This window comes from Hemitrygon akajei, chromosome 7, assembly GCF_048418815.1.
Source record: "Hemitrygon akajei chromosome 7, sHemAka1.3, whole genome shotgun sequence".
Lineage (NCBI taxonomy): Eukaryota > Metazoa > Chordata > Chondrichthyes > Myliobatiformes > Dasyatidae > Hemitrygon > Hemitrygon akajei.
In genome coordinates this window covers 31,626,594-31,640,511 of record NC_133130.1, presented here as the reverse complement: position 1 = coordinate 31,640,511, position 13,918 = coordinate 31,626,594, and the positions used below count along the sequence as shown (strand labels likewise).

At 40.4% G+C, this 13,918-nt stretch overlaps 1 protein-coding gene across 3 annotated transcripts in view; it reads left to right on the top strand.

Annotated features, from left to right (window-relative positions):
• LOC140730328 (regulator of G-protein signaling 7) overlaps nt 1-13,918 on the top strand; it is a 463,821-nt gene that overhangs the window by 357,938 nt on the left and 91,965 nt on the right. For all 3 annotated transcript variants that reach the window (XM_073050595.1, XM_073050593.1, XM_073050594.1), the window contains exons 5-6: nt 1,089-1,195; nt 7,546-7,597. In XM_073050595.1, the coding sequence (XP_072906696.1) occupies nt 1,089-1,195; nt 7,546-7,597 (159 nt within the window). The remainder of the gene's footprint in view (nt 1-1,088; nt 1,196-7,545; nt 7,598-13,918) is intronic.

The window sequence follows — 13,918 nt, the reverse complement described above, 5'->3', positions numbered from 1 at the left end:
TTGACTTTTTACCATCAAACAGGAGATACTGATGCATAAAGACAGGAACGGTCAAGATGGGAAATGTTTCTCCCCAGACCATTAGGCTTCTGAACTACATGCCGCTTAGCAATTGAAGTGTCACCGGTTAATTTGTTCTCCGCCTTACAGTATTTAATTTTTGCACTTTGTTTTGTTTTTTTATGCGTAATTCATTTGTAGATTTTATTCTATTTTTCCAAGTTATTGAGGGTTATAGGTTTGTTCTTTGTGTACTACTATGCATTACGCCATGGTTCAGAAAACAGTTGTCTCATTTGACAGTATACATGTGTATAGTTACATGACAATAAACTTTATGTAACTTGACAAATGATAAAAGTCACAGAGGGGAGGAAATGCCACCTGAATCTCCAGAATACAAGATGCACTGGTAAAATGAGCTTCTGCATTGTGGCATCCAGCACATTGATGGCAATATGAAATAGGAACATTAGTTGTTGATAGAGTCATTGTCATGGAATACTAGAGCACAAAAACAGACACTTCAGCCCATCTAGTCCATGCCAAACTATCACTCTGCCTAGTCCCATTGACCTTCATCTGGACCATAGCCCTCCATTCCCCTCCTATCCACGTGTTTATCCAAATTTCACTTAAATGTTGAAACCGAGTCACTTTCACCACCTCTGCTGGCAGCTTGTTCCACACCCTCACCACCCTCTGAATGAAGAAGTTGCCCCTCATGTTCTTCTTAAATATTACACCTTCCACCCTTAACCCATGACCTCTGGTTCTAATCTCACTCAACCTTCGTGGAAAAAACCTGCTTAAGTTTACCCAACCTTATTGAATGTTATGGTAATTGCTGCCTCTACTCCCACTCTTCATGCTCGGAGCCTCTTGTTACTTAAAAATATTTGTGATTATTTTCCTAAAAAATTAACTAATCATTCTGTGTTTGCAATTCAATATCATTATATGAAATTTATTAAGACTTACTGAAATATGATATGCATTATATACTTAATAGTAAGCAGGTTAATTATGTATTAATGAACATTTAGTCTTGGTAAAACTCAATGCCTCTCATGTTGTTCTGTGAACAGTGGAAGCACTGCACCTTGGAACATTGATGGCAGCTCATGGCTATTTCTTCCCAATCTCAGACCATGTCCTGACGTTGAAAGATGATGGAACTTTCTACAGATTCCAGGTGGGCTGATACAAATCAATCACTGAAATACAAAACTAAGTCTTTTTTTAAGTTAACTCAGCTTATAATCTATGGTAAATTTGCTGCACTTTTAATTGTAATAACAACTTCCATTAAGTGCTTTCCACTTTACAGAAATATCCCAGAATATTATAAGGTTAAGAGGTGCATCCAGCATATTGATAGATGACCAAAAAAGTAGGTCAAGCATCTTAAAGAAGGAAAGAAAAGTAGAGAGGTAGAGATATTAAAGGTGTGGATTCTGAAGCTCTGACAAGTGAAGGCATAATGGTTAATGATGGTGCAATTCAGTTTGGAGATGTTCAGGCAGACAGATAACCTGTAGGGTTTAGGGCTAGAGGAGATTGAGATTTGCAGGACTGAGACCATTGAGCAAATTGAAAGAAAAGAAATGTATTTTTAAATTGAAATGTTACTTAACAGGAAACCAGGTCCATCAGCAAGTACAGGGTAATTGAATGGCAAATTTTAAGGAGCAATTGTTTGGAGGAACAACAGATTTGAAACAATGGGGTGCAGAAGGGGAGAGGTGTCACCCAGGGAGTGTTTTGAAATGTCATGTCTAGAGAGAAATATGTGGGAGAAGGGTTCAGCAGGAGATAATTCAGATGGGAAAGGTGAAGTCACAGAGGAGGAATTAAAGGAACAGGAGGAAGTCAAGGAGCAGGTATTCCCTAAGAGTATAAGAAATAAGGATAAGCCTGTTCCACTGTTCAGTAGAATTATAGCTGATCTTCTCCCTCAGCTCCACTTTGCAAAGCATAACTTGGAATTAAATATGACACAAAAGTGAGAACAATCTGGTTCAAGTTCAGACAGTTGTCAGGAAGGTGAGTAGAGCCAATGATAAGAGAATAGAGTATATAAGAGACATGAAAGACCAATGTTTGGTTCTTACCAATGGGATAATAAGATCATCAGGAAGGGATAGATTCCTTTTATTGTAATTAAAACAGAGCAGAACCAATGTTTGTGCACAGCAGGGCATCTTGAATAAGATTAATTGATCTGTTAATTTGCATTTTACGGTAACACACCAATCAGAAATGTTGTTCCTTCCTTGCCAATGAGTCTAATGCTTGGAACTTCCAACCCAACAACATTGTGAAAATGATTTCTCCAGAAGGAATTCAATGGCTCAAAAAAGTAGCTCACCACCAAGTTCTTTTGAGTCAGTAATTGACAGGCAATAAATACTCGCCATGCCAGCTATTCTGTAAATGAACCAAAAGCTTTCATAAACTTTAATCCTTTGCTCCATTAACATTGACATATTCTAATGGATTGAGTTAATTTTGACTGCTTTCCAAAGGTTTTCACTACTTGTCACGCAGTTGGGATTCCCAGATTTAATTGGTCCCTTTGCTAACTCCAATTATGTCCGGCAGAAAACTGTTAAAGAATAAACATAGAATTCAGACTCTCCAGCAGCAGACAAGGCGTAGTACTTAAAACTAATGTTGAAGATAATACGATCCCTGAGGTTATATCAGTGTTTGAAGCCTATGCAATTGACAGAGATCATATGCAAAATAGAATTTTACATCAGTGATGTCTAAATGGGATTAGCACACAGCTTGCTATTACATGGAATTTGTCATGGATACAGAAATGCTAAATTTTGACCTGCTGTCTTCTAATCCTGTTTGAAAATGATCCTCCAAACATCTGCCTCGGCCCTGGGATGCATTTAAATTGACAGCCAGGTTTCAAATTGACAAACTATAGCTCATAAGTTAAAGATATGTTGCTGAGTCAGTCTCCTAATTATATATGTAGGCCATTCAGCCCCTCTAGACACTTATGCTAGTTAATGTGATCATGGCTAATTTCAATCCTTGCTTAACTTCTTGCTTCAATTCAATATCCATTGGTATCACTGGCTGTTAAAAAGCAATTGATCCCCATCTTCAAAATATTCAGTGTGAATTCCTCACTTGAATGGCCTACTTTGAATATTGAAGCCCAAGATATCCCCCATCAGCAAGAAAAGCTTTGCCCACCTATCTGGACCAGCCATGTATGTACTGTAGCTATGAGAGTAGGTCAGAGACTGTATATCCTGTGTGACTGACTCACCGCCTGATACCAGAGAACATTTCTACCACCTATAAGGGACAGATACTCCCACTTGTCTGAATGCGTGCAACAACTCATAAGAAGCTTAACACTATTCAGGCCAAAGAAACCCACTTGATTGACTCCCTTTTCTAAATATTCATTCCCCCCCATGACCAGTATTGCTGAGTACCCTAACCACAAACTGCACTGCAGTTCCCCATCTAGGTTATTCCAACCACACCTCCTGAACCCATGACCTCCACACCAAAAAGGAAAGGGCTTTGTGCACAGGGGAAAATCACTGCATGCAGGTTGCATATCATCTGATCTGGAAAATGTATCAGTGGTGCTCCATCATGCTGGGTCTAAGTCCTTGACTGTTAGGAAAGACAAGGGTAGCAGGTGCCATTCTAAGTCACACACTACGCATTCTTTTTGTTGCTCCTTCAGTGTCACAAAGTCTGGGATTGTGCTCACACAGTACTGTGAGAATACTTTCACCAGAATCACTACTGCAGTTCAAGGAAATGGCTCATCCTCGCTGACTGTAGGAGCAACTGTAATGCTGGCTTTGCCAATGATTCTCAGATCCTTAAAAAAAATGAACAAATAAAAAAAAGATTCTTAACTCCCCTCTCAGTATCCTAAAAGTCTCAACCAAATTAGCCCTTAATCTCCAGCAGTTCTTTCTTCACAATCTAACCCTTTAAGTGTTTAAAGGGGAGGTTGATTGGTTCTTGATTAGTATGTGTATCAAAGGTTACAGGGAGAAGACAGGAAAATGTTGAGAGGCATAATAAGTTAGCCATAATGGGATACGTACACAACGCTGGAAGAACTCAGCAGGTCAGGCAGCATCCGTGAGAAAAGAGTAGCCAACGTTTCGGGTCTCTTTTCTCATGGATGCTGCCTGACCTGCTGAGTTCTTCCAGCGTTGTGTACGTATTCTTTGACCCACAGCATCTGCAGTTGTATTTTTGTGCTGTGAGCCATAATGGGATGGTGGAGCAAATTTGATAGGACGAATAGCCTAATTCTGCTCCTCTTATGGTGTTTTGTTAGTGACCGTTTTTAGTTAGTTTTAACATATATCGCATTGAACATCCAAATTTAAATAAATAACAGAGAAAATGCTGAAATTACTCAGTTGGGCAGGCCGCATCTGCGGGGAGAGTTACTGCTTCAGGTAATTAACAGCTAATTAAGACTGGACAATGATAAGACCATAGGGAATGGTGCTTACCCATGCCAGCACTGATGCTGGGTTTTAATCTGTTTATCTCTCTGGAATTTCTGGATTTCGACACTGGTGCCACTCTGGGAAAGCCGGCTCTGAGTCTGTTCCCACTGGCATTCACAAGCATTCCAAGGCCTCCGAATACACTAGCTGTTTTGACAGCTCCTGAGTCTGGTTTTGCTGAGTTGGGAAGGGTGGGCTGCAAGCCCCCGCCAGTAATCAAAGCTTTCCTGTGAGTCCTGCATAAAAACAGAAAATGCCAGAGATACTCAGCAGGTTAGGAGGTATCTGAAACAGAGTCAACATTTCAGGTTGGGGACCCTCAATAACCTAAATTGTTGAATCTGTTTCTCTTCCTATGGATGAAACAGACCTGCTGAGAATTTGTGGCATTTTCTGCTTGTGTTTTAGGTTTCAGCATCTGCAGTTTCCATTTTGATTCTCACTGATCGTCCAGTAGGCAGAATATGCTGAGACAACCCCATGCTGTGCTGAGAAGTGGGATCCAAAGAACACCAGGGCACATGGACAATTTCAGGGCAACAGAAGGACTGCAGTGTCCTCCATTGTCAGAAAAAGTTAACAAGCAATGAGCAATAGGTCAAATAATGCCCTTCAGTAATGTAAATATTATTTGTTATAATTTTAGATTACTTCAAATGATGTTAATTGCTCACTAAGAAACTTAAAAATGGCTCATAACTGGTCACCAGGCTAAATGTTCTGTCATCAGTGAATAAATCATCAGTAATACTCTGTAGACATCACTATAATTATGACAGTGAAAATCTTCGCTCACTGCTTCATCTGTGATTCCTTCCTTTCACTAGAAGCCAACATTACAATCGTCTAGTCTGGTTCAGAGTTCTGAAAGTATCGTATATTCTGGGGTAACTGTTCCGTTTTGCTTTAGCGATTACCAGGGATCTGTTGGATAGCATGTTGCACTCCGTCATCTGAGCTCAATCTGGAACTCATTTCATTTCAGTAATGTACCTTCAAGAACTGCATTAATTTTAGGCTTCATACAAAGTGGGGAAGGTTGGAAAATAAAACACAAGGACAAAAAATAAACGGACAATTGCATTTAAATTTAATTCAGCTTATTTTTTTGAATTGTCTTTGGTATCTGGAATTCACAGACAAGGCCATTTATTGCCCATTCTCCATTGTCCTTGAGAAAGTAATATATAGTATTTTGTTGCAATTCTCCTGGTGAATATACTCTCCCTAATGTTGCATTAGGAGGTCCAGGATTTGCAGCCAGTGATGATGAAGGAATAGTGCTACATTTCCAGGTCAAGATGGCATGCAACTGGAGAGAGAACTGCAGATGGTAGTGTTTACAAACATGAGAAATCCAAAGCAACTCACATAAGGTGCTGGAGGAACTCAGCTGGTCAGGCAGCATCGATGGAAATGAATAAACAGCTGACATTTCAGGTCGAGGACTGAGAAGGAAGTGGGAGGATGCCAGAATAAAACAATGGGAGTGGGGGTGGGGGAGGGGAAAGTGGCTAGGTGGAAGGGGAAACCAGGTGGGTGGGAAAGGTCAGGGGCTGGAGAACAAAGAATCTGATGGGAGAGGAGAGTGGACAATGGGAGAAAGAAAAGACCCAGGTGGAAGTAATTGGCAGGTGAGAAGAAATGAAAGGTCAGTGCAGGGAATAGAGGTGGGGGGTGAGGGGTTTGTGCACAAGAAGGAGAAATCAATATTCATCCCATCAGGTTGCTCATTCACCCTAAGCATGGCCTCATGTGGGTGCAACAGGAGGCATGGATTGACACGTTGGAACGGAAATGGGAATGCCTTGTATCTGTTGACCTTGCCTTTCATGGTGTTTGAAGTCATGGGTTTGGGAAATGTTGTTGGAGCGACCCGTTGGAGCAGTGAATAACTGCAGTCCATTTTGTAAATGGTGTTCATTATTTGGTTCGTGAGAGTTGTACTACACTCATCTGGACAAGCAGAAAGTTCATCATCACTCTCCTAATCTGTGCCTTACAGGCGATGGAGAGGTTTCTGGTTGTCAGGAGGTAAGTCACTCCTCATAATCTTGTGCCCATGGTATTTATGTGGTTGGTCCGGTTAGGCTACATGCTTTTCACATAGCTTCAAAAAGCCATTTAAAATAGTCTGTAATTGCATATAGTAAGAGTCCAAATCCCACAAATGATGTCCCCATTTGCCTCCGAGGCAAGAGAACAATGGTATGAAACAGGCCCACTAAGTCACTGTAATATGGCAGAATTGAATAAGGAGGAGGTGGCATTCTGAATGGTATTGACTGATCATGACCTCTCAGGCCACGTTACTAATTGAGAATGGAGCAACATTTGTGGACGTTGATTCTGCAGCAAGTCAGACTGTTACAGTCCAAGATATGCATGGGAAATACTCCAGGTATCTTCCGTGAGGCAGAGCAAAAAGACCAGTGAGAAGCATGAGTTCTGTTACCAAACGTAGTTATGGGACCTAACACTGTGGGTGAAGAATGGAATGGCGCAGTTGGATTAAAGGACCGTGTATCTGAGAGGATCATAGCATTCGGAAGGGAAGAGATGCAGAAGCCTTTCACAATTCATAGTGAAGTAGTTTCATCAACACCATACCTGTCAGGTAGACATGAAAGGGAGCAAAAAATCTTCGAGCCTCAGAATCTGGGAACAGGGCCAATTGGCAAAATACCTGCAAGGAGATAAAGCAGTAGTCTGGCCGACACATGTGGACAACTGATCTAAAGCATTGAAGTTACGCCCAGGGCAGTTTTAGGGAAGCCTTTGAATTGTTGGGTTATGCACTCACTGACTACGTGTTTCCCCAAAATAGGCCCTGATAAATTATAAACCTGTTGTTCTCAGCACATATGGATGAAATTCCTACAAAGCTTAACATTTTATTACTGCTTGTGCTCAATGAGGTTTCGTTAAATCTTAAATTACTCAAAAATGAGAATGAATATTTATTGATGTTTTCAAAGGAAAGCAATAATCTACTAACATGCTTTCTATGTTTTTTCCTTTTTTACAGACACCATACTTTTGGCCATCCAATTGTTGGGAGCCAGAAAATACTGACTATGGTTAGTCCTTGCATAAGGTATTTCCTTAATGTATGCATAAGAGATGCAATTGTAGCTGGTCTACTTGAAAATGTTATACCAATCGCATGGTTCTATTTCAGTGATGGAGGTTAGATCACTTCATGTTGGTTTCTTAAGATTAATTATTAAAGATTTTATATTAAAATATCTTTTTTAATTGTGAATTTAGCATGACATGTTTTTAAAGTGTCATTACTCTCTCTTGGTACTCTGGTCTGAAAAGGAAGCAATAGCTCACAACCAGGCAGCTTATGAAAATCAAATTCTCCGTCCACTATAGAGCATCCATTCACTGAAAATCAAATTTTCCAACGATACTAAAAATCTGAAATAGAAGCAGAAAATTCTGGAAACACCCAGTAGTTCAGGCAGTGTTTCCAAAAAGGGAAGCAGAGTTAATGTTTCAAATCAAAAATTTATTGTTTCCTTTGTCCAGAGATGTTAACTGGCCTGAGTGTTTCCAGTATTTTGTGCGGTAGTTTCAATTTGCAGATGAACCATGATGTTTTACAGCTCAGTTTTGACTCATTTAAATTATGCAGCAATGAAATTGCTTTTAATTTATGCCTCACAGTTGAAGTAAACTAATCATCACATAGGGAGGTGATGATGAGCAAACCACATTCAATCAAGGTGATTCACAGGTCTTAAGTTGTTTTTCATTTCTTTCTAGATTTACCTGTTCCTGGGGTAGTTCCACTAGCATGCGTTATGTAGCTTAACCCCTTAAATACATTGTTGAAACTAATTTAATGTTGTTGATTGATTGTTAAACCTGCCCCAGATTTTCTATGATCACCTCCCAAAAACAGAATATCTCTACAATAGTGTGACCTAACATGTAAAAGCTACAAGCAAGCCTAATACGTTCAACTGGAGGTATTGAATAGATGAGCAATGTCTGACTTTCACTAAGATCACCCTCAAATCAAATCAAGCACAAGTTTAACATCACCCAACCATACATGAATACAGCCGAATGAAACAGCATTCCTCTGAGGCCAAGGTGCAAAACATACATAACACATTCAAAATAGAGAGCAAGAGAAAAATCAGTGAAATCATCAGAGAAATAGGACAAGGGAGGCAGGCACATCTGCAAGTTGTACTCCACATTACCCATCATCCTAACTTGGAAATAATTCTCCTTTGTCATCACGAGTTCTAAATTCTTAATCTCATATCTACATAGCACTGTGGAATGACTTCACTATAAGGCTGCAGTGATTCATTAAACTGAATCATCAATATATTCTCTAGGGCAATTAGTAATGGTTGACCTTTTCAGCAGTGCCTGAATCAACAGCAGCCCCCCCCCCCAAAAAAAAAAGAAAGAATAGCAGCTATCTAAAGAGCTCTGTCATTTTGATTCTTGATGAAACCTGGTATTAGAGCAGTAATCATACAGGAAGAATTGATTGTAGGGAGAATTGAGCTGCAGGTAAAAGCACATCAGCAGGAGAGCAAGCACCCAGCCCCTACCACTGGGCACAAGAAGAACAGGAGGAAACCAGGAAAAGTAAGCTGTGAATTTCAAGTAGATTGGGAGGCTGAGATGTTCTTTCACTGGTATAAGGGCATAGATATAGGTATCCATATCCTCAAACTATTGATGAAAATGAAAGTCACTGTTTACACAGTATCATCCATGTACCTAGCATCACCCAGAGCTATACACACCATAGCTTTGTAACCACTGGCTTCTTTCTCCTGACTAAGTGTGGGAAGTAATCATGTGTAGAAATTCACCACCAGTTACCATCATTAGAATACGAGTTTTTATTTATTTATTTTATTTTCTGCATGAGTTTGCAAAATTCAGTTCCATTCAATGCCAGAAATGAAGCTTGAAGCATTTCCTAGGTAATATTGTCATTTTTCAATGAAAGATATTGAATATAATGAATTATTAGTATTTCAGCTCCTTCTTCCTCTAACATTAAATCAATTGTCAATTTGACTTGGAATAATTTGTTAGTGCACAAATGCTGAAAAATTCCTGAGTCTGTCTTGAAAGTGATAAACAAAATTAATTTTTCATACTCCAAATTAGCATAAGTAGCTTCCTTTGTACCCCATGATGTTCTTTTTCCAAGAGACAGCAGGGATATTTCCGTGTGATCATTTTTAAATGAGTTCACTTGTTTCCGATGGATGTTTATATCTATTCTTTCACAGCCACGGTTTTCTGATGTTACATAATAATTCTAAAATAAACGTATTTTTTTTGAGAGATAACTTGATATTAAAATGTAAAAATCAATATATCCTAACACAGATTAAAGGTTAAAATGCCTCATACCTGCTGCTAAAATGGAAGTGATAAGACATAGAAGTTGCAATAAAAAAGTAATTCAGATTACTGCTGAGATCTGCATGGAAACCTACCCAGCATGTGCAAACTAGTGCTGTCAGATGCAATGGTTTCACTCATCCTTTGTCCTGACAACATGTCTTCTGTTACAGGTCTGATCAGTGCCAAATGCAAAAACTACAGAAGCTAGAAATCTGAAATAAAAATAACAGAATATGCTATACATATTCTGAAGATCAGGCAGCCCCTACAATCAGAGGAAAGCAGAGTTGATGTTACAAATTAATGACGTTTCATTAGAATTCACCTGTTTCTATATGAACTGGAATGGTGGCATATCTGAAATTGTGGTGTTTATTGTTAACTAGTCCTGAGGACCATATTATGTGAGGTTGCCATCCTTTAAGTTGATATTGGGCTTCATTGAATTAATGCAAGAACAGAAAAAAACATTGTAGATGCTTGAAATTTGAAATAAAAGCAGACAGCTCTGTAGGGTAGGCATGGATACGAGTTCAGTGGGAAAGGAGCAGGCAGAAACAATGCACCTGCCAGGGCAGATATGTTTGTGGATCTTGGGAAGGAGATAGAAGCAAGCAAATTCTGTAATCACCCACCAGGTCAGGCAGCATCTGTAGAAATTTCTTATGAGGGGGTTTTGGACCTGAAAGGTAAACTGTTTCTGTTCCATGTGGAACTGTTTCTGATCCATGTGGCTTCCAAAACTCTTTTTCTTTCTAGAAATACTGCCTTACTGCTGAGTATTCCCACAAAATGCTGGTGGAACGCAGCAGGCCAGGCAGCTTCTATAGGGAGAAGCACTGTCGACGTTTCGGGCCGAGACCCTTCGTTAGGACTAACTGAAAGGAAAGATAGTAAGAGATTTGAAAGTAGGAGGGGGAGAGGAAAATTCGAAATGATAGGAGAAGACCGGAGGGGGTGGGGTGAAGCTGAGAGCCAGAAAGGTGATTGGCAAAAGGGATACAGAGCTAGAGAAGGGAAAGGATCATCCGACCTAGGACGGGAGGCCTAGGGAAGAAAGAAAGGGGGAGAGGAGCACCAGAGGGAGATGGAGAACAGGCAGAGTGATGGGCAGAGAGAGAAAGGAAAAAAAAGGAGCAGAGGAGGACACAATATGAAAAGTGGCCTAAACTGGAATTAGTGCTTCATTGGCAAGCACAGTTTTTGTCTGAAGGGTGAGAAGAGTTGAGACAAAAGGGAAGTGACAAGGGAAGGTGGAGTGAGGAAAGGATTCATGTTAATAGAGTGAAGCTGACCTCTGCAGGGGGACCAGATGTTTCAAATGCTGCTGCAGAAGGGTGTGGTGTTAGTGAAGAGGAAGGAGATGGGGAGGTAGTGGCCTCCTTTTAACATTTTCAGTAATTGCATCAACTGTGGAGGCTGGTGGAATGCAAATTGAGGACAAAGGAACTTCTATCCTTGGTCTGCTTAGGATGACAGCAGATGTGTAGGATATGATGCAGGCATGGTTGAGAACTCTGCCAATTGCTTGCCTATCAAGGTGTTATAGCTGTAGGCCAATACATATACCATGGTGCTTTTAAAAGCAACAATGATGTATTTATCCTAACTTACTTATCTCTGCATCATGGAGACATCTAACCTAAGGTTGCACTGATGGACACTAGTAGATGGACATTAAGCATTTTTCCTTTTGGCTATTTCTGAAGCCTTAACAGGTCTCATGGCTGCAGGCGTCTTGGCCAAGATTCATGCTTTCATTTACTGCATTGTTATTTGTGAAATCTTAATGTGAATAATTTTGATTACCATATTTTCTACATTAAAATTATGACAAATTAATTACTGTACTTGTTTGGTTGTAAAGCAGTTGTTTGTTTCCTCTTGCGGTGCTAAACTCCTTGGAAAGCAGACATTGAAAATGATCTGTTGAATCCATTTAGTCTGAGCCAGTGTTTTTGCTGTAATATCTTCAGCATTACATTGCTGCTCATATCTAGACATCCTTAAGCCTCGTTCTTCTAACTTGGATCTGTGGAGACTGGGCACTCTCAATCGCATTGAGGTGTTCTCTGCATGTGCCAGCCAGTCAGAATCCCAGCAATCTTTTGTGATTCAGCAGAAGTCTGTTGTCACCATGCAGATGGCAGAATCAAGTGAGACGCTGTCAGCCCCTCCACTTGGCACCCCAGTGGTATAGCTCATAGAGTTACCTCCTGTGCATTCGAGATCTAATCTACCTGTGTAGAATTTGTACGTCCTTCCTGTGACTCTGTGGTTCCCCTTTGGCTGTTCTGGTTTCTTTCCACATCGCAAGAGTGCATGGGTTGGTGGGTTAACTGGCCACCAGGAATTTCCCTTTGCATATAGATGAGTGACAGAATCTGATAGGAAGCTAACGGGATTTGTGTGAATGGGTGTGCGACGATTGATATGGGCATAGTAGGCCATTGCCACTTTTTCCATGCTATGTTACTTCAGATTTTAAGGTTAGCTTTATTTTTCACATGTACATCGAAACATCAAAGCGTTCAGTGAAATGCATTGTTGGTGTCAACATAGTCCAAAGGTGCACTGGGGGCAGCCCACAAGTGTTACCATGCTTCCATCGCCAACATAGCATGCTCACGACTTACTAACCTTAACCCGTACGTCTTTGGGATGCCGAGGAAATGGGGACACCCGGAGGGAACCCATGCAGTCACGGGGGGTATATACAGACAGCAGTGGGAGTTGAACCCCGATCGCTGATTGCTGGCACTTAAAATTCTTGCGCTAACTCCTGTGCTACTATCCCACTTGTTTTGCAGCATGTTCTCCTTGTAATCACATGGGTTTCCTCCAGGTGCTCCAACTTCTTCCTACATCGCATAGACTGTGCCTTTCCAGTTCTTATAACCATATAACAATTACAGCACGGAAACAGGCCATCTCGGCCCTTCTAGTCTGTGCCGGACGCTTACTCTCACCTAGTCCCACCGACCTGCACTCAGCCCATAACCCCCCCATTCCTTTCCTGTCCATATACCTATCCAATTTTTTTAAAATGACAAATCGAACCTGCCTCTACCACTTCTACTGGAAGCTCGTTCCACACAGCTACCACTCTCTGAGTAAAGAAGTTCCCCCTCGTGTTACCCCTAAACTTTTGCCCCTTAACTCTCAACTCATGTACTCTTGTTTGAACCTCCCCTACTCTCAATGGAAAAAGCCTATCCACGTCAACTCTATCTATCCCCCTTATAATTTTAAATACCTCTATCAAGTCCAAATAAGATATGTACAAGATAAAATAAAATATGTACAAAATGGCTGAAGGCCATTAAATGTGGGAAAGAATTAGTAGTAATTACGGTTGGCCAATATTCCAAAGTAAATTCAATGCAAAAATGTGGTTAATTGTTTGTTATTACTGTAAATATCAGAGCTAGATCGCTTATCAACATTTAAACAAATGTTTATTTTTAATATTCTTTCCTGCAATGTGGGCATTGTTGATGTGTTCAACAGTTACTGCTCTATGGGAGGTGTTGGGAGTCAACATCTCGAACCACAGCTGTTCTTCTGATGAGCGTGCCCACGCACTGCGGTGGCCTAGGGAACTTTAGGATTTTGACCTGGTAACAATGAAACTAGAGCAAACATGTATAGAAAATTTGGAGCTGGGCCAGGCCATGAAAGCAGGGACACAATTGTTGTGCTGATGGGCATTTGTCCTGACCCAAAATGTGTTGACTTTTATGGATTAAGATATTCTTTACTGATATGATTTGACCTCGTTATCTTGATTCTTTTGTAGCAAACCATTTTTAAATGTAATGATAGGAGGAGTTGCAAGAAAACAAGGCATCTATTGAATTAGAGAACTCTATCCAGTCTTCAATCAGCCACATTTCAACTATCACCACAGTATGTCATTTCCAGACGTCACAACGTGATTGCACGTTTAAAGTAGGTCAACTGTACATTGTGTTGCCAACTTGGCAGATGCCTAGCAGCTATAG